The sequence below is a fragment of the Megalobrama amblycephala genome, linkage group LG2 (genome assembly GCF_018812025.1).
Source record: "Megalobrama amblycephala isolate DHTTF-2021 linkage group LG2, ASM1881202v1, whole genome shotgun sequence".
In the NCBI taxonomy this organism is placed as follows: domain Eukaryota; kingdom Metazoa; phylum Chordata; class Actinopteri; order Cypriniformes; family Xenocyprididae; genus Megalobrama; species Megalobrama amblycephala.
This window is the reverse complement of record NC_063045.1, coordinates 48487534-48508188: the sequence shown is the minus strand read 5'-3', so window position 1 is coordinate 48508188 and position 20655 is coordinate 48487534. Positions and strand designations below refer to the sequence as shown.

Below are 20655 nucleotides of genomic sequence, written 5' to 3'. Positions count from 1 at the left end.
GCTTATACTGTAAGGTCTCTCAGTGAGAGAGAGAGAGAGAGAGAGAGAGAGAGAGATAGCTGGCTAATTAAAGTCAAGTGGAGAGCAATTTTTAGCTGTTAATGCATCTTAGAATTTGTAAGAAAAAAATTATTAAATGCAAAAAAAAAAAAAAATTTTACTAGTGCTCTCAGATATTGAGACCCAAATGTTAATATGCATATACACAGACACAATATTTTTTCTGATGTGAAAATATTACTATCATTTTCATTTAATGTAGGCCTATATTAATTAATAGAACATAATTAAGTAAGCCTATTTGATTTGTCAAGTTATGTTTGTTATTGATTATTAACAGTGTTGGGGGTAACGCATTACAAGTAATGCAAGTTTCGTAATCAGATTACCTTTTCAAAGTAACTAGTAAAGTAATGCATTACTTGTAAATTTACAACAAAATATCTGAGTTACTTTTTCAAACTTTTTCCATGTATTGACTGACAGCTCTTTTTGTTTTTATGTTTTGTTTTGTTTTTTGTTGAAGAGTGCTGAACTTTCTTACCTGAGTTGCGCCCTCTACTGTACAGGTGTGAATTTGCATTTCCTTCAGCTTGAGGCTTATTCATTTCATTTATGGTGTGAAAGGGCCTTTACATTTGTCAAAAATAGAATAACTTTTTTGTTATTAAAAATACAAACAAGCAAGCCCAGGCCAGCCCAGATGAGAAAAAGTAATGTGAAAGTAATGTTAATGCACTTTCCATTAAAAGTAAGTAGTGCAATTACTTTTTTAGGGAGTAATGCAACATTGTAGGCCTAATGCATTACTTTTAAAAGTAACTTTCCCCAAAACAGATTATTAATATTATTATTAAAGGTAACATTTGATAAGTGTTACTCGTGATTAAATTATTATATAATAGCTATAATTATATAATAATAGCTGATGAACACATTACAATTTTATTTTAGGGAAATTTTATATTCATAAATGTACGTTTCTTAAAACAAAGCTATTGTTTTCTGTTTTTCAAAAAATAATTCTACAATTAGGCTACTGTAAATCTTTAAATTTTACAAAAATTAAAAGTGGAAGGAGATTGTTTGGTCTATTTGAGAATTTCAATTTATCAGAAGACCCTGATATATAATCTGCTTTTTTTTTTCATTCGTTATTTTATGTTAATATTCGTCTTTTTTATTATTCTTGTGTAGTCAAGGCAAACCACTCCGCATTATGACTGGATGGTCTTTTTTAAACGCGTTTTGGTTTCATGGCTTTTTGGTCTTACCGAGTCGCCGTGTGTTTGTGTTTGGTTCTGACGAAAATGGCGGACGAGCTGGATAGAGTACGCATTTCAGCCGCGGAGCTACGAGCAGAAGCGTCGAATTTCACAACACACAGCGACAGTATAAAAGGTCAGGGGCTCTTTAAATGTTTATAACACTGTAAGAAAGAGAGTAGTGGAAGACAAACCCTATTTTGACATTGCACGTCAAACTTAGGGCTCAGTTTGCTAATAGCTAGCTAGCATAACAGTCAACAACATTCGCCGCTCATGTGAGTTGAACGGCGCTTGTTTTGAAAAAGAAAAAAGATCAACATATTTTACCGGTTTTTCCTGCAAAATAATAAAGATCAGACCCTGCTGTGTCGCTTAGCATAAACCACCCAAATAAGTAATAAGCACGTTCGTTTGTATGAAGAAGTTAAGTGTTGTGCTAACTATTATACTGGCTATTGAAGGCGGCAACTTCTTAAATTAGATATTTATTTAAAGTGGAGAGTTCGTAACGTTAAATAAGCTGCTATCCAACCCCAACTCTTTGACTTTATAATTTGATTATTGCTGTCTAGCTATGTGTAGTAAACGTATAGTGAACGTATCGATAAGCGTTTTACAGTGCATGTGCAACAGGTTATTTTCCTCAGATGCCATAGCAACAGAAATTTGGACTTGATTTTGTTGATCAACAATAGCATTATATGTTGTTATCTATTTCTATCTCCTAGTGGCTAAATAATTAAAATTTGTGACGACATATCCCTAATGCAGTGGTTCTCAACGAGGCGACAGGGACCCACTAGGGGGCCTTGAGATGACTTAAAATGATTTAAAATGAGTCAAAACAACTAAGTATCAAGAGAATTTTTATTTTAACCCATCACCTCTGCTAATGTTTTGTTTTTTATTTGAAGAACTAAGATCTCTACTGTAGGAGTTCTAATTCAAAGAATTTATAGTCTTGGAAAAGTAATGCAAATTAATAAAATCTCATTTCACCTTCAGCGTTTTTTTAATGAATTTTTTTTTTTTTTAGTTAATCCAAGCTCTAAAATATTTTATCTCGATTTAGAAATTGAGAAAAAATATATATTTTTAATTTTAAAAAACGGTAACCTTAATTATTATCCAGTAAATCATGAAAAACTGGAAAGTTACGGGGCCTTCGGAAATTGTTATAAACAATGGGAGGCTTTGGAATCTAAAGGTCTGAGAACCACTGCTTTGAAGTATTAGTTTGCCAAAAAAATTTAAATCCTGTCTTTAATTACTCTCCCTCATCTCGTTCCAAACTCGTAAGACTTTTGTTCATCTTCGGAACACAAATGAAGACTTGGGTAAAGTTGGTTTTATATTCGCACATTCGGACATCCGTATTCAATAGCCTTGTTAATCACACTACATTGGACATTCGGTGAACATTCACAAGTAAATATGCCATTAAAACAATACTTGCCTATTTTGATCGACTGTGAAAAATGTTGAAGTTGACAATCGTTGGTTGTCAATATCATGTCGCTGCTTAAAATTCGCAAACATTAATTTATTGCACATTTATTGGAAAGTCTGAATTTATCAGAAGTTCGAATGTGCGAATATAAAACCAACTTTACCCAAGTCAAATGAAGGTCTTTTTGATGAAATCTGAGAGATTTCTGTCCCTCTATAGGCAGCTACACAACTGAAACTTTGACACTTCATAAAGAGATCGTAAAACGAATCCATTTGAATTGAGCAGTTTAGTCTGAATTTTCTGAAGAGACACGATCACTTTATATTGTGAACGCATTTAATTTAGGCTTTTATTCACATATAAACATTTATCAGCTCACACATCAGTTGTGGTATACCGAAGCTCAAGCATGTTTACTTGACATGTGAGAACCAATGAGGTTCGTGTTACGCAACACGTTTGAGCTTCTGCAAGAGGGTTGTTCTCACACACCTAGCAGTTTTAGTTGAGGTTCTGTTTATGTTCTCTGATCAAAGTTGATGTGAATAAAAGCCTAAATTCAATCTGTTCATCAATCGAGTCTTTTCATAAAATTTGGACTAAACCGCTCAATTCATATAGATTAGTTTAACAATCTCTTTATGAACTTTTTGAAGTGTCAAAGTGTGAGTTGTGTTGCTGTCTATGGAGGGACAGAAAGCTCTCAGATTTCATCAAAAAGAACTTTATTTGTGTTCTGAAGATGAATGAAAGTCTTACAGGTTTGGAGCGACATGAGGGTGAGTAATTAATGACAATTTTTATTTTTGGGTGAACTATCACTATAATGTACTTTTCAGCCAATAAAATATTTTTATTTCTGTTTTTGTCATCATTTTCTCAGAATTGAGAGAGGAGGGTAAAAAGCAACGGCAACGAGACAGTAAACGTCCAGACCTGCAGTGGTACAAACCTGGTTCTGGCCATCCACGCAGACATAAGGACAGCGCAGAAGGCGTCGGCTCAGACCCTGTGCACCCACCGGAAGATTGTGGTTTTGGTAATGACGGCAAAATGCCTGACGGCTCACCTACCAGTCCTGGATGCTCTCACATCCCTGGTATAGATAGTGGAGACTTTCCAAATGACGGTCAGCCTGAAACGAATCACAACACTAAAGGACACGTTGGCAGCAAGAACCACCAACTTGTGGATGGAAATGCTGTTAAAAGCATTGAAGGTGCTGGTACGCCAAGGTCCCCGAAGCAGTCACGAAAGATGCGAAAGCCAGACCGTGAGATATATCAGCCAGGGGGGCGAAGGACTCAAGGAAACAAAGAGACCGGGGCGAGCAAAGAATTAGATGGGGATCGAAGAAGAGAGGAAGAAGTGGGTGGTAAATCTGTTGAATCACTTAATAAGAGTGAGAAAGAGGAAAAACGTAGAAACAGGCGAGGGAAAGATGGCAGGAAAAAGCAAGAGTCCAAAGGAAGTGCAGACTCACCCTCTGCGAACAAAAATGAGAATAATGTCGAGAATATCATTGGTAACATCAGTAAACTCCAACTAGAGTCTGAGGAAGGTAGAGATGGAGGTGGGCAGGATGGTACAAACCGGAGAAAACCTAGTGGGGAAGGACGAAGAACCCAAGCAGGTGAAGGGAATGGAGGGATCGGAGAAGACAAAAAAAAGGAGAGGGGCAACGGAAAATTCAAAGCCGGAAGGGAGAAAGGTAACAACCAGGTCTCTGCCAAGAAAGAGGAAGGGGAGGGAGGAGTGAAAGTTTCAGAGGCAGCCCAACCTGAAGGAAAAAGGCAGAGGAATGTTGGCGCAAAGGAAGTGAGCCATAACCAGAACATGAACCATGAAAAACAAACAGGGAACAGGCCGAAAGAGAGAGGGAAACCATTTGAGAGAACCGATTCAAACCGAGTCAACTCATCCTCAAAGCGATACTCTCAATCAGACATCCGACGACCTCGAAACCGCACATACAGCACGAGTTCGGCCAGTAGCGGGACTAGTATGGACGGTCTGGCTGAAGCTGAGAGACTTAGAGGAGAGGGTCAGCAGTTGTCGGCACGCACTGCGGAGAGGACCGTCGGACAGAGGGAGTTTGTCCGAGGGAGCCAGGCCCGCCCGAGGAGACGGACAGCCCGGACCTTGTCCTCCACAGATTCGCTGGAGGAAAATGAGGCGTGGGAGCGAGAAGATAGAAGAGGCCGTGTTGCTGATGAAGCCAAGAGCACCCACAGGGGTCCCGAAGTGGGCGGAAGAGGCCAAAGAGCGCCTGCTCCTTGTGGTCGAGGAGGAATTTTGAGAGTTTCTTTGGACAAGCATTCAAGTGAAGAACAAGCGAGCCGAAAAAACCCTAGAGGTCGTGGGAGGGGCATCCTAGTGCTTCCTGCCCACACGGATCTAACTTTAACCCCTGAGCCTGGGCCTCAGCATGGAGGAATGAGAGGAGGAATGGGTCTGGGCCGAGGAAGAGGTGGCCGTGGAGGAGGGACAAGACGACTTTGGGACCCGAATAACCCGGATAAGAAACCAGCGCTGGTCTCAAGTCAGCAATCCCAGCATGCATCTCTCCAGCAGGCTTTGTACTTGCAGCAGGGTGGATGCGGGCCGCTGCACTTCCTGGATACTGATGACGAGACTGCAGGAAGTCCTCCTGTCCGCCAGGGGGAGTATTCTCCAAACCAGCAAGCTGCTGCGATGGCTTACTACAAATTCCAGAATTCTGACAACCCCTACTGTTATCCGTTACCGGCCAATTCACCGAACACCCCGCCACGCTATCCTTTCCCATATCATATTCCCTACCAAATTCCTGGCTCTAATGGGATCTATCCCACCTCTGCTATGCCACCTTATTATGGACCCTATGGGCAAGGTGGGCCAGGTTATCCCTCTCCAGCGGGATCTAGTCTCACTCCAGAAGAAGCAGAAGTGCAGACCAGAGGAGAGCTGGGAAAGTTGCTTCGGCTGGCTGACACGCAGGAACTCCAACTCAGTAACCTGCTGTCCCGGGAACGACTGAGCCCAGAGGGACTGGAGAGAATGGCCCAGCTCAGGTGTGTATTGAAAGTTGTACATTTTAAATTGAAAAACATGGGATTTGTTTTTCTACAATTACACGTTTTATGTCATTGTCTCATAATGGGCATGATTACAACCGGTTGAATTTTTCCTTTTTTTTTCTGATGTTTATCCAGGGCTGAACTCCTGACGTTATACGAGCGGGTGATTTTGACAGACATCGAGTTCTCCGACTCTCAAAACCTAGATCAGGCCCTGTGGAAAAATGTGTTTTACCAGGTGATAGAGAGGTTTAGGCAGCTACTGAAAGACCAGACCTCAGACACTGCCCCACAGATCAAAACCATGCTGATGAACATTCTGGAAGAGGTAGATATGCACAAAGTCCTTGTCATTGTCTAATTTGTTATTTTTTCCACCTGATATCACTACCATTGAAAAGTTTGGATTTTTTTTCTTGTATTTAGCAAGAATGCATTAAATTGATCGAAAGTGACTGTAAAGACATTTATAATGTTTAAAAAAATTCAAATTCTAGTTCAACTAAATGTTTTCTACTATAAACTTTCTATTCATCAAATAATTGTGAAAAAAGAATTCACTGTTTCCCCAAAAATATTAAGCAGCACAAATGTTTTCCACATTAATGATAATAAGAAATGTTTGTTGAGCAGCAAATCAACATATTAGAATGATTTCTGATGATGATGATGATGAAGGATCATGTGACACTGAAGACTGGAGTAATAATGCTGTAAATTCAGCTTTGCATCACAGAAATAAATTACATTATAAAATAGAAAACAGTTATTTTAAATTGTAATAATATTTCAGTATTGCTGTTTGTATGATGTTTTGATCAAATACAATAAATGCAGCCTTGGTGAGCATAAGAGACTTTTTGGAAAAAAATCGTATCAACCCCAAACTTTTGAATTTTAGTGTATAAAGCATATAGCAGACGTTCTTATCCAGAGCGACTTACAAAAGTGCTTTAGCTTCACATATGAGGGTGATTAAATCTTCACTGGTCTTTTTGTAGTAAAATTGTGAATTACTTTGTTGGGGGGAAAAAAAAAAAGTTTTATTTTGTTTCATATCTCATTCAGTAACCCATTTGTGATAGAAAGTTTTTATTTTTTTGCTCTAGGGGGCAGTATTCTTTGATTCACTTCTACAGAAGTTGCAGACAGTGTTTCAGTTCAAGCTGGAAGACTATATGGACTGCATGGCTATACGAGCAAGACCTCTTCGCAAGACGGTACACACCTTGTGTTTCTCAAATACTATGTATTAATTAAGAATATAGGCCTAGCTGTTTCCTTGTCTTAAGGGGTTTTCTGTAACAGGCTATATGCCCTTTATAGTTTGTTCTACTATTGTTGAATAGACACATTCAACAGGTGTGAATCTACTTTACCTTGTTGCAGGTCAAGTATGCTCTGATCAGTGCCCAGCGCTGCATGATCTGTCAGGGTGATATCGCACGATATCGTGAACAGGCTAGTGACTCTGCTAACTATGGAAAGGCCCGCAGGTAAGTCTATCATGGCCACATTAAACATGAAGTTACCCACAACAAAAGCTGTATTTATTTCATAGTACAGTATTTTGTAGGGATGCACCGATGTATCGGCCGCCGATATTTATCGGCCGATTTTTGCTCAGTTTACAACTATCGGCTGTAGGAGGAAAAAATCCGATATAACAAACCGATTTTGATGACAGAATTTCAAATAAGAGAGGAAGTGACAAGTATCGGTCACGGCCAATAATTGTTTGTTAAAATTGGTATCGGCCCCCAAAAAAATCATATCGGCGCATCCCTAGTATTTTGATATACATACATGCGCCTCTGTTTATATAATGATGTAGTGACGGATGATAAATTGAATAAGTGCAACATAAATCATTTCTTTCTTTTTTTCCTTCATTTAAGTTGTGTTGTTGCGTTTTCACATTTCAATGTTGACATTTTGTGTTTTCTCATGTGCAGTTGGTATCTAAAAGCTCAGCAGATTGCTCCGAAAAACGGACGACCCTACAACCAGCTGGCTCTTCTAGCAGTGTACACGGTGAGACCACCAGCATAACATGCCTTTTTTTTTCTTTTTTTTTTAGGCAAAAATGCTAACATTTTAATATAAAATATTAAGATATATAATTTATAAATTAATATAAAAGTATTCGCACTTTTATTTTAAAAAAAATATTTGTATGTTTAATCAGTCCCAGACTGACAAAATATCAATGTTGTAAGCTTGTCAGTTTTAAACAATTTTTTTAATAGTTGCTTGTATGTTATTGGTTTAAATGATGAGTATTGTTAACATGAAAGTTAAACTAGTGCTTTCTCCTCCCTTCTCTCTTTTAGAAGCGAAAGCTGGATGCTGTATACTATTACATGCGTAGTCTAGCCGCCAGTAACCCGATCCTCACAGCCAAAGAGAGCCTGATGAGTTTGTTTGAGGAAGCCAAGCGCAAGGTATGCATGTTAACACCGCTGCTCCAATAGAATCAAACTTTTTGTTTCTGAGTGTCATATTTATCTCTCCCAACCTAGGCTGACCAGATTGAACATAGACGAAAGCAGGATTCAGATGGAGGTGCTCATGGTTCCAGAGGTCATGCAGGTGGGCGTCGTGGCGAGGACGCCTCCCGTGTGGAGATCTGGATACGTCCGAGTGGGAATCCGGGCACTTCTCGTCCAAAAGGCAGTGAATCGGGAAAGGACTCTGAGCAGGATGGAGAACTGGGAACTTTGAGTGCCAGTGATGTGAGTGCTTATGAAAACATAAGTGTTATTTGTGCTGGGTTGCTCTGATCACAATAAAATCTGTCTGAGGTTATTTTACTCTAAAATAGGGTCACAATGTTTAGATTGCTGTCCTTGCCCAGATCTTTCACTCTGTCCGTTTCAGAGAAATTACCAAATAAAATGCCACCGTTGCTAATACATGTCCTGACAAATAGTTACAATTTTTATATTATTTTAAAATAAGGTCCATCAAGAAAGATTCAGACTAGCAGCCTGTTGCACTTTAGGCAAGAAATACTCCTCTTAGGCACACAAATGTTTCAAAAAATAGGGACAAACAGAGGTAGACACACGCAACAACACACGTACAAACACCCTCGCGCATTAGGAGAGCCAAAGAGGTCATGTCATGTTGTTTATGCGTTGCACAGGAAGAAGCTGACTCACCCATCAGTGGCAGAAAAGGGCGTCATTGTGCTGTGAGGCAGCCATCATTTCGGTAACCTTGGATATTTGCCCACGTCATTAATAAATGCACACTTACTTTTAAAGAAAGTTGATCTCTTTCCACCCCAATATCCAATATTGGTCCTTTGTAAGGGTTAGCAGGTTGTTTTGAGCCGTTTACTTTTGCCAGTACACTGATTTAATTAAATGAGAGCGTTTCAGGTTTATCAGCTAAACAAGGTGCTCATCCTGTGGCAAGTTGGTCAATTTTCTGATCATTTTGTTTATGCATTAATTCTTGGTGACTGCGCACACCTATAGAGCTATTGGTTTTTTTTTTTGTTTGTTTGTTTGGTTTTTTTTGGGGGGGGGGGTCCATGTGCTTTGTTTTACTACAGTGAACATTCGCTATAATTACAGCCATTTTAGCTGAAGGTAAAATACCCATTTCCTCATATTTCTGTCCTTTTCTTTACAGCTCAACAAGAGGTTTATTTTGAGTTTCCTACACACTCATGGAAAGCTCTTCACTAAAGTTGGGTAAGTCTTAATAACGACAGATTGATTCTAAATGGTTGTTTTGCTATTAAATTGACCTTTGACACTGAAGGTCATCTCAGGCCAGTCATATTAAGAGTTCAGAGGCCTGATTTTAGAAGAGAGCCTACATTATGTATCATAAATAATGGTTTTTGAGAGGAACTTTTTAAGATCAGAACAAGTTCATCTGTATCTACAGCATTGACTATAAAGCATATTTGATTGGAATGTCCTGCCTTAAAGGGTTAGTTCACCCAAAAATGAAATTTCTGTTATTAATTACTCACCCTCATGCCGTTCCAAAACCGTAAGACCTTTATTCATCTTTGGAACACAAATTAAGATATTTTTGATGAAATCCGAGAGGTTTTTTATCTCCCATAGAAAGCATAGAAATTACCACATTCAGGGTCCAGAGAAGTAGTGTTATATGTAATGTTATGAAGTAACAAGAAACTGAGTCGCCGTTCTGACATAGAACATGGAAGCTCTGCAGCGTGTCTTCAACGTAAACTGAGAATGACAGGGGAGAGAGGAAATTGTTGAGAAAAGTCGTTATTTTTTGTTTTTGCGCACAAAAAGTATTCTCATCGCTTCATAACATTAATGTTGAAACACTGTAGTCACATTGACTATTTTAACTATGTTTTTACTACCTTTCTGGATGTTGAATGTGGTAATTTCGTTACTTTCTATGGGAGATAAAAGAAACTCTTAGATTTCATCAAAAATATCTTAATTTGCGTTCCAAAGATGAATAAAGGTCTTACGGTTTTGGAACGGCATGAGGGTGAGTAATTAATGACAGAAATTTCATTTTTGGGTGAACTAACCCTTTAAATTATATTAAGCAATTATCTTAGGTGATTTATTCAGAATTTTTTTTAATGGACATTAAGAAGACTTTTAAAGAAGAAAATTGTCAGTATTTTTATTTCATAATTATTAAATTTTAATAAATAATAATAAATAAATAAAATATCTATAGAATGTTTGACATGCTAGTAATTACCACAGAAAGTCATTTTGATTTTTGTTTCTTTAAAATCTGAATATTCTGGTGTATTCATTTGCATAATGTGTCGTGATTGATCCTCAGGATGGAGAGTTTTCCTGCTGTAGCCAGTCGAGTGTTGCAGGAGTTCCGGGCGCTCCTCCAGCACAGCCCCTCCCCCCTCGGCAGCACACGCATGCTGCAGATCATCACAATTAACATGTTCACCATCCATAACGCACAGATTAGAGGTAAAAATACAACACTAGCAGTGGCCATAGAGCCTCTCCAGTCCATTGAAAATAATCTGTCCTGCTTCTCACTTTGCTATGCCCTCAATTGCTCTCTTTCTTTCTCATAGCTGAACGGCAGGGTGAAACTCGGTCCGTATTGGAGGAGCAGACCATATCCCTAGGTTTAGCCATGTTTGGTCTCCTTGTCCAACGTTGCACTGAACTCCTGAAGGAGACGCCTGCTGGTGAGTAGATGATGTGTTTCAAAACCTAGTGTGCTGTCTATGTAGACAGCATCATAAGGCATTATTGGTGGGGTCCAAAAAGGATATTTGCGTCCCCCAGAGCCTATCCCAGCAGAAGAACTGGGGGAGTTTGATGAGATGGATGATGAGGAGGGGATGGTACGGGTGTCCGCCTTCCCTCCCGACCTCAGAGAGCTGCTGCCCAGCATGAAGGTCTGGTCCGACTGGATGCTCGGACACCCAGACAAGTGGAACCCTCCTCCCTGCAGTATGCAGTGAGTCCTGCTCTCATTATGTTCACAGGACTTTGTTGATTTGAAGCTGAGCTAGAGTAATATGGTTCTGTGTGTGCTTATAGGGGTAGTCCAGATGTGTGGCAGTGTCTTGCAGATCTGTGCAACTCTTTCTCACGCGTGTATCATGGTGAGGTTCTGCTGTATAAAGCTGATGCAGATGGAGAAGGAGACGAGGAGCTCAGAGTCCTGCAGTTGGAGGAGGACAAAATGCTCTCTGGCTTTGTCCCGCTACTCGCTGCCCCACAGGAAGCATGCTACATTGACCAAGCAACAGATGCGGTCAGTAATGTACACGTGTATGCATACTAACATGTTACATCACATTGCCGTATTAGGACTCTGTAGATTACAATAATTTGCGATTTAATCTTTTTTTACTTTATTAAATTAATTAACTATCTGTTTGAAACCCAATTACCTTTTTACCTTTTTGAAACCCAATTCATTTTTATATTATTTATATAATTTTTTTATAGCTTTATGTAATCTATTCAGTCCATTATCTCCTGCTGGGTGGACAATATATCAAATTTAGGGCTGTCAAAAGAATACAATAGTTTGCCATTTAATTTTGTTATTTATATTTTTTTAATTTTTAGTTGTTTTTTTTTTATCACACTTTTTTTTTAAATCACACTTTTATTACATTTATTATATTTTAGTTAAAATGATTATTTAATTAAATTATTTTAAATTCCAATTTACTAAAATTGACTGCCTCCTCGGTTGATAATATATCAAAATCAGTGCTCTCAGTAGATTCAAATAATTGCAATTTATTTTTATTAATTCATAAATTGTCTTTTATTAATATTATTATTTTACTTTTTTAATTTCAAGTTGCTAAAATTAGCCTTTTCTATATAATATTTTTTTATTTAGTCCATGTCAATGCATTAATTCTTGTTTTGAGAAAAAAATGGTCAATGGTAATTTAATTCTATACAAAGATTTTTATAAAAAGATTTGATTCATTAAAGACTGTCTTTTTCATCATTTACTAAAAAATGTGAGTGGACACACCTGTTCTGCCGTTCTTATTCTGATCAGTCAAAGAAATCACACAACTCAATTAATCACTTTAGTCAAATTCATTGTTAGTTTTATGATATTAAACGTAGTTAATTGAATAACTTAACTTTAGCAGCTGTAATTATCTCCCATCCGAATGATTGTTTCTGTATCGTAGGCTATAGCCGCTGACTGTAAGAGAGTGACGGTTCTGAAGTACTTCCTGGAAGCTCTGTGCGGGCAAGAAGAGCCGCTGCTGGCTTTTAAGGGAGGAAAGTACATTTCCATGGCAACACCTCTTTCACCCAGCGCAAGCGCCGAGAACAAGATGAAAACACAAGAACAGGTACAGCAAACCTCTCATTTCCTGGACGTATGAAAGAGATTTTCATCTGTTTTGTTTCGCTTTTCCCCGAAACGTTGACAGTCTTTTTCCAGTAACCCACCCAACAGAGTGTGCGGTTAACTATCTGGGCAGAGCACTGCTAATTCCACTGTTTTCTCAGGAGGATGATGTCATTATAGAGGAATCCTCTCTCTCTGCATCGGAAGGGGAGATCGATGGAGAAATGGAAGGAGACGGAAGTGAGGATGATATCAGAGAGCTAAGGGCACGGCATCACGCTCTTACGCACAAGCTGGCTCAGCAGCAGAAACGCAGGGACAAGATACAGGTATCTCAAGATGCCGCCATCTTTATCTATACACATTGTCTTCTTCTAATGTTAGTCATTGTTTCTTGCACCAGAATAGATACATCTAATGAATTGGAGCTGACAAAGTGTCTGTTTTTGTCCTCCAGGCTGTCCTGCAGACGGGTGGGCAGCTGGAGATTGAGGTCAGGCCATTCTATCTGGTCCCTGACACAAACGGCTTTATAGATCATCTGGAGGGCCTGAGGAAGCTTCTGGCCTGCGGGACATACATTCTGGTTGTGCCTCTCATCGGTAAGATCCTCTTTGATAATTAAAATGCACACAAATGTTTCACTCTCTAATGTTTCTCTGTGTCTTTGTGACAGTGATCACAGAGTTGGACGGTCTGGCTAAAGGGCAGGACAGTCGTGAGGGGATCAGTAATGGTGCCCATGCCCGACAGGTGCAGGAGAGAGCCAAAGCAGCGGTCATGTTTCTGGAGAAAGCCTTCGAGTCTAGAGATCCCTGCATCAGAGCGCTCACCAGCAGAGGAAACACACTGGAGTCCATCGCCTTCCGCAGTGAGGACACTTCTGGACAAAAGGTCTGTGTGTTTTTTCCTCTTTGTGAAAGGATGGTGACTAATCTACAGAGGATTATGCTGTTTCACACTTGGTTCAAACCTCAGTTCCATTCAGTTCCTCTTTTTTCGAATTGTTTTATTTTCATCTGAACCACTGTAAGTTTGCCATCAAGTTGAGTGCTGAAGGTGAGGTGTCATCAGTAGTGGTTCACTTCTGCAAATTTAGGCCAGACCGCCTTCAAACAATTGCAAATAGGTCTGGACATCTAAATTATTATTTTTCAACAATTTTTAGCCCTTTGATGATATTCGATATGATTATGTATTTGCTCTGAAATAGCATTTAATTTATATTATTTTATAATAATCAGAGAATGTATCATTTTGACTAATAGCTATTTAAATTAACTATTTACAAAATGTTCAATGATGATTTCCACATTATTTCTCACTAAATTCATATTTTTAAATTATTTTTAGTTTATGCTACCTTTCAAAAGTTTGGGGTCAGTAAGATTTTTTTTTAAAGAAATTAATATTTTTATTCAGCAAGGAAATAAATGCAGCCTGGTTGAGCAGAAGAGACTTATTTCAAAAGCATTTAAAAAATTCTACCGATCCCAAACTTTTGAACTTTAGTGTATATGCACCACTATAACAATACATAGTAATGTTTACTTTATTTATTTTTAACAGAATAATTTTTGTTTAGTCCTGCAATGAGTGAATCATTGAATTAGAGTTTTGAATCGATTTAAGCAAACAGTTTAAACTGATTCAAACACGGAACTCAACTCTATAGCTACTTTTGGTTCAAAGTTCAAATCATCAGTGCTCTTTTTTATTTTATTTTATTTTATTTTTCCAGTTAGAGAAAGTTTCATTTTGATTAAGAGATGGTCTTAAAAATATCTGTCTTTCTAACACTCTATTATAAGTCACAAGACAAGGAGAGACTGCAGAATTAGTCTAACGATGGTCTTCAGGGAACATAACACTCAGACACGGTTCCGTGGTGTGTGGCCAAGTTCGGAAAATGTTTTCACGTCAACCTGCAACTCTAGTGTGAACCCTTTAGAGGTTCATTTTAAAGTTCATAAATGCACATGGGACTATAAAGTCTATTTTAAATCCACCCGCTCATTGTGTGTCTCTTTCCCCAGGGCAACAACGATGATGTCATCCTGTCCTGCTGTCTACACTACTGTCAGGACAAAGCCAAGGACTTCATGCCTGCTGAGAAAAGTGAGTTCACTTACTTTAACTTGTTAGGGGCCATTCACACAGGATGCGTTTACTTTAAATTGATTGTCCATTTAGACATTTACAGCATCGTACTTCATATTCATTTTACGATTAGCTGAATGTACATTATCCTACTTATTACACGACCAATTACCACAAAAGAAAATAATTTGACACAAAATATTGATTTGACTTGAAATATTTTATTAGCTCATTAAACACAAAGATTTTGCAAAGAAAAACAGTTCCTAGTAAGTTCCTATCCCTTAAATGTCCATCCTACAAGATGGACATTTAAGGGATAATGTATCACTTATTATTACACAGCTTTTCACCACACAAATAATGACCGGGGCATGAGATATTGGGTGCTTCTTAATAGGGATGGTATCGTGAACTGGTTCCATTTTAGAACCGTTTCCAAAATTCCAAAAACCAGGGATTCGATAAGACGTGCACATTTCGATTCTTCTTATCGATTCCTTTGTGTACATTTTAATATGACTTTAAACCATTCAAGCTCAAGAAGACCCGCATACTGTTTTCTGTGCCGCACACATGACGCATCCAAAGTGCGCGCACAAAAAATGTGATTTTAATGTGATTTTAAACCATTCAAGCGCAAGAAGACTTGCATGCCGTTTCCAAACGACGTGTGCACAGAAAGCCACCTCATAATACATTGGTAATTGTATTATTACAATAAATGCACAAAATTTATTGACATAGACCTCGTTTAATATGATAGTTTCATCCTTACATGAATAGTGCGCAATACTGAACTCTTCCATGTCCTTTTGCATTTGAATGGACAAATACACAAAAAAATGAGGGCTGCAACAACTATTCGATAAAATCGATAATGAAAATCATCGACTTAGAAACTTTACTGAATGAGCACCGGCACGCGCACCCGCATCAGACAGACAGAACGCGGGTGCTCACTGCTAAAATATCTGTTGTTTAAAGTTAAATTTAGATTTAAAAGTCAGCATGTTATTCAAGTATTTTATAAATAACTATAAATATATTATAACTATAAACTATTATATAACTATAAAGGGAGAACTAATTGAAAATAAATGTAAGACGTTTCTTATTGCCTATTTACAGGATAAAAAAATGACAGTAAGAGGTGTCCAGAGTAGGGCTGCACGATTAATCGCATGCTATTCTCACGCGCATTTCGTCAGTAAAGCCGGTTCCCTGATTACCGCTAAATCGCCATCACCTGTTTTTAAACGGAGCGCCTTTTAATAGATGGAGCCGTAGTTCACGGACAAGCCACGCAATATCGCGTTCATTATCGCAGGCGATTCATCTGCGATATGAACGCGATATTGCGTGGCTTTTCAGTGACCTACGGTTCTGTCTATTAAATGCCGCTTCATTTGAAAGCAGGTGATGGCGATTTAGCGGTAATCAGGGAACCGGCTTTACTGACGAAATGCGCGTGAGAATAGCATGCGATTAATCGTGCAGCCCTAGTCCAGAGTGAACGTCTGTGTTCCTGCAGAACATTTTTCTTGCCTGTTGGTTAACACTGAGTTTGTGTTTTTCTTTATTAACTTTATTACTGTCTTCATTTTTAATGTAGAGATTTAAACTATATTCACTATATACAGTGCTAAAGTTATTAGACATCTGATACCCAACGTATGGTTTGTGCCACAGGTCAGGGCAGCCTAAACTATATTAGTGCTAAAATCATTTTTCATGTTTCTGTAATGGTTAATCCACCAGTATGTGTAAGCTCTTTAGTTAAAGCAATATTTCTAACGCTACAATGTATTTATTGTTGTTATCCGTGAATTTTTGATTTTACTGTTTTACAAGAAAGGCAGGAAAAAGTAAAACACTTCATAGTTGTTGTTGTTTTTTTTTTTTTTTTCAGATGCCCAATTACAGTCAATAAGAACAGAGGCTGTTAAGTTTTTTTGGGATGTTACGTGTAAATATTATTTATAAACTATTTATTTGTTTCAGTTTGTTATTTTCCTAATAAATGGCAATACCATTTTTAGTTTTTGATAGATTCCTAAAATATTTGTGTTCTCTCTTTATTATGACGGGTAGTGTAATAAATTACTGTATGTTTTCATAGCATTCAGTTGGCACATTTATTTGAAGTTAAATGGGCAGGATGTGCAATAGTGTATTCTTTGTCAATAAAATAAAAATAAATAAAATTAGGATTTTTATTCGATTAATCGAAAAAATAATCGGCCAACTAATCGATTTATCAAAATAATCGTTAGTTGCAGCCCTAACAAAAATGTCAAAATATCTTGGTAAACTCAGTTGGTTATGTAAGTGAATGTAAACAGTTGACAAAGAGAGCGCATGTGTAACAGTATATCTTGATCTGTGCAGCTCCTAAAATGACAGCAGCCTAATATTCCTGCTGCTGTCTCTATAATAATGTCAATCAAACAACAAAAGAGAGAAAATTCACGCTCTGTTCTTGACTGAATAACTTTTCTAACTATATTTGTACATTTTATTTATAAAGTGCAGTTATTTTACACTTGATTTACAGTTTCTGTACCTGAAAACCTGAAAATCTTATAACACTATTTCAATCTTATCTTTGTTCAGTTGTATTTATTTGTGCAATTGCTAATTCATTTATTTTGCTCTTTTTAATCACTGAGTGTTTACTTGTCTTTAATAATGTTTGAAATTTGTATTAGTTAGGCTAGTTATGATAATTTTAAACCATAGACAAAAGTTCCTTGTGTAAATGTTCTTTAGCCTGTTGATTTTTGTCAATAATACTTCAAATAAATGTGAAGTTTTGTTTTTACATTATTGGAATCAAAATTAGGAATCGATAAGCAGAATTGGAAATTCAAACGATACCCAACCCTACGTCTCAATCGGAAGGCTGCATATCTAGGTTGCCACATCATCAAGCTCCGTCAAAGGACGTCTCTATTTAAAGGATATTCCTTTGAAAGCTTCTTCATTTCGCATCCTTCAAGTATTTTTGCATCCTCCAAACACCCACAATCGTTTGCTCATATTCCAGTACACACACAAAAAAAAAGAAATAGCAGAAAATGAATTTGCACTTAGCTTGTTCAATTTCACTACATTATGCAAGAAAATGATTTGGAGATAAAGGCTTTGTTTTCTTTTGTTTCGCTGTTAATTAATCACATAATGCTGAACTGCGTAATGTAAACCCCTGGGAGACCACAGATTGTTTCACACTTACTAGACCGTCTCATTCTAGCGTTTACAGGACACTAGGATGCAGCCTTTCATTTGAGAAGCACCCTTAGATTTGAGGAATTTGGTAATAACTGTCCTCAGAATGTCACGACTAACCCATCAGAATCAAGCTTTTTAGAGAGCGTGTAATAAACAAGATTACTTCACTCCAGAATTAAAATGTCCTGATGATTTACTCACCCCCATGTCATCCAATCCATGTCTTTCTTTCTTCAGTTGAAAAGAAATTTGTTTTTAAGGAAAACATTCCAGGATTTTTCTCCATATAGGGGACTTCAACAGTTACCAACGGGTTGAAGGTCCAAATTGCAGTTTCAGTGCCGCTTCAAAGGGATCTACATGATCCCAGCCGAGGAATAAGGGTCTTATCTAACGAAATGATTGGCCATTTTCTAAAAAAAAAAAACCCCACAAATGCTAGTCTTGCACTAGCTCTGCGATGCGCACCCACAACTTCACGCATTACATAATTAGGTTGGAAAGGTCACGTGGGCGGAAGTACCAACCCAGTGTTAACAAAGTGAACGTGCAAAGAATGTGCAAGTCAAAAAAAAAAAAAAAAAAAAGGTAAAACAACGATGTTGGTATATTTTGAAGTTGGAGAAAATGAGATGGAGTTTTGTGCCCTACTTTTAAACAGTGGGTTGGTACTTCCGCCTACGTCATGTATGACCTTTCCAACGTGACTACATAATGTGTGAAGTCATGAATGCGCATCGCAGAGTCAGTGCAAGACAAGCATTTGTGACTAAAAAGTATATACATTTTTTTATTATTATTAGTAAATGACAGATCGTTTCACTAGATAAGAACCTTATTCCTCGGCTGGGATCGTGTAGAGCCCTTTGAAGCTGCAACCCGTCGGTCCCTGTTGAAGTCCACTTTATTGAGAAAAATCCTGGAATTTCTACCTCAAAAACCTCTTTTCAACTGAAGATAGAAAGACATAAACATCTTGGATGACATAGGGGTGAGTAAATTATCAGGAAATTCTAATTCTGGAGTGAACTAATCCTTTAAACACTGAAAAGCATCCTGTTTTTAAGAGCAAGAATACTTCCTGTGCAAACGCTCTTTCAAATTTGAGTCGTCTTCTGTTTCTTCCTTTGTACTTCTCTTTCCTGACTGACCGGTTTTGTGTCCTCCACCAGATGGGCCGGTGCGGTTGCGCAGGGAGGTGGTCTTGCTCACGGACGACCGCAACCTGCGAGTCAAAGCTCTCACACGCAACGTTCCGGTCCGAGACATCCCCGCGTTCCTGATCTGGGCTAAAGTAGGCTGAACCGCAGACCTGACCTACTGCTGTACAAACCAATCATCCTCCACTACAACAGTTGGAGTTGAGGAAATTATGTCACAGAGAGAGGATGAATATATAGGGGAAAGATACCACACGTTTTTGTCGAACCGACAAAAAAAGAGCGGAGTGACACAGAAAGCCACTTTAACAAGAAAGAAATGAGGATTTTCCCCTTAAAACGCAGCGTGCATAGACAACCGCTTACTTCGGAGGGGAGATAGACACGATTGGAGGGGGTTGAAACCAGCTTAGCTGATTCAGGGGGGTTGATTAAAGCGCAGAAATGCCGTATGAAGAGGAAGCAGGCGGGGTGTACGTGTGTGAGCGAGAGAAACCAGCGTCAGCTGTTCTGCTGTTTAGAGTGTCAGCTTGTAGTGTTTGTGTGGAGTCACACGCAGGCGGATGAGCTCATTCCGGCGCTTCCGCCACTCTCTAAGGGCCTGTGATGAGGTGAGCGCTCCAGTAGGGGGCGGCGTGAGGAGGTCTCACGTTCCTGTGGCCCGAGAGGCCCTGATTGCATTTTCATTGCCTTGGTGCATGATTGTTTTAAAGCTCTTATTATTTTTACTTGCGTATTTAAGTTTGCGTTGCATTTTGACTTCAGTTTTGACAGTGTCAGGTTCTTGTTTTCATTTAGGTTGTAATACATTTGTAACGGTCTGATCTTCTGTAGTAGCTGTATGGAAGCATCTTTGTGCATCAAGTGTGTGAATTCAAGTCAGAAATTGTATTCCTGTGTCAAGTAAAAACTGATGTAATGAATCTGTCATCACCGTAGTTTTAATACAAACTAACCCACTCTACTTTTTTGAGGAAAATTAGGCTTTCACCCCATTGCCATTGCTGAAAATTAAACAAGGTTTATCTGTCTCTGAATGAATGGAAATTAAAATCTGCAAAATAGAACTTTAGTTTCCTTTTTTATAAAGAAATTGAAAATACATGGACAACTTGGATGAGCTGTAAAGTGGGTTATCTAGATATTGCTGTCACAGCCATCAAGAAAAACACCAAGTATCTTGTTCACTCTTCAGGGTTTTAGAAATGTTTTATTTTTTTCCTTTGAAAATGTTCTGTGCAAATTATTTAAGCCTGTATTAAGTTGAGTGGTTTGTCTGTGCTTGTGTTTTAGTGTTTTTGTTTTTTTTTTTCGTTTTTTTTCCCAAAGCTGACGTATTATAGTTCTTTTGGGACCTGGTATGTCATCTTGTTAGAGCCTGTTTGTTTTAACGGTCAAATATCATCCTCACCTTTCTGTTCTGTGGTAACAAAAAGCCGTGTTTGGCTTTAAGCAGCATCTGAATTATTCACCTCTGATTACAAGTCTTCCTAATTTGGTTTTAATGTTGTGGATTTAATTAAAAATAATAAAAATTGAGCATTTATGTTGTC

The 20655-nt window shown here is 38.2% G+C and overlaps 1 protein-coding gene across 1 annotated transcript; it reads left to right on the top strand.

The window, feature by feature from the left end:
* Positions 1-1245: 1245 nt before the first annotated feature.
* smg6 (SMG6 nonsense mediated mRNA decay factor) lies at positions 1246-20648 on the top strand. The gene is made up of 19 exons (XM_048181565.1): positions 1246-1401; positions 3605-5774; positions 5916-6108; positions 6890-7000; positions 7170-7276; positions 7736-7814; positions 8114-8224; positions 8303-8515; positions 9423-9484; positions 10584-10729; positions 10840-10956; positions 11057-11231; positions 11315-11531; positions 12442-12609; positions 12770-12937; positions 13066-13210; positions 13285-13502; positions 14645-14726; positions 19115-20648. Exons 1-19 carry the CDS (start codon positions 1257-1259, stop codon positions 19243-19245), a joined length of 4758 nt encoding a protein of 1585 aa, XP_048037522.1. The 5' UTR covers positions 1246-1256; the 3' UTR covers positions 19246-20648.
* Positions 20649-20655: the final 7 nt, after the last annotated feature.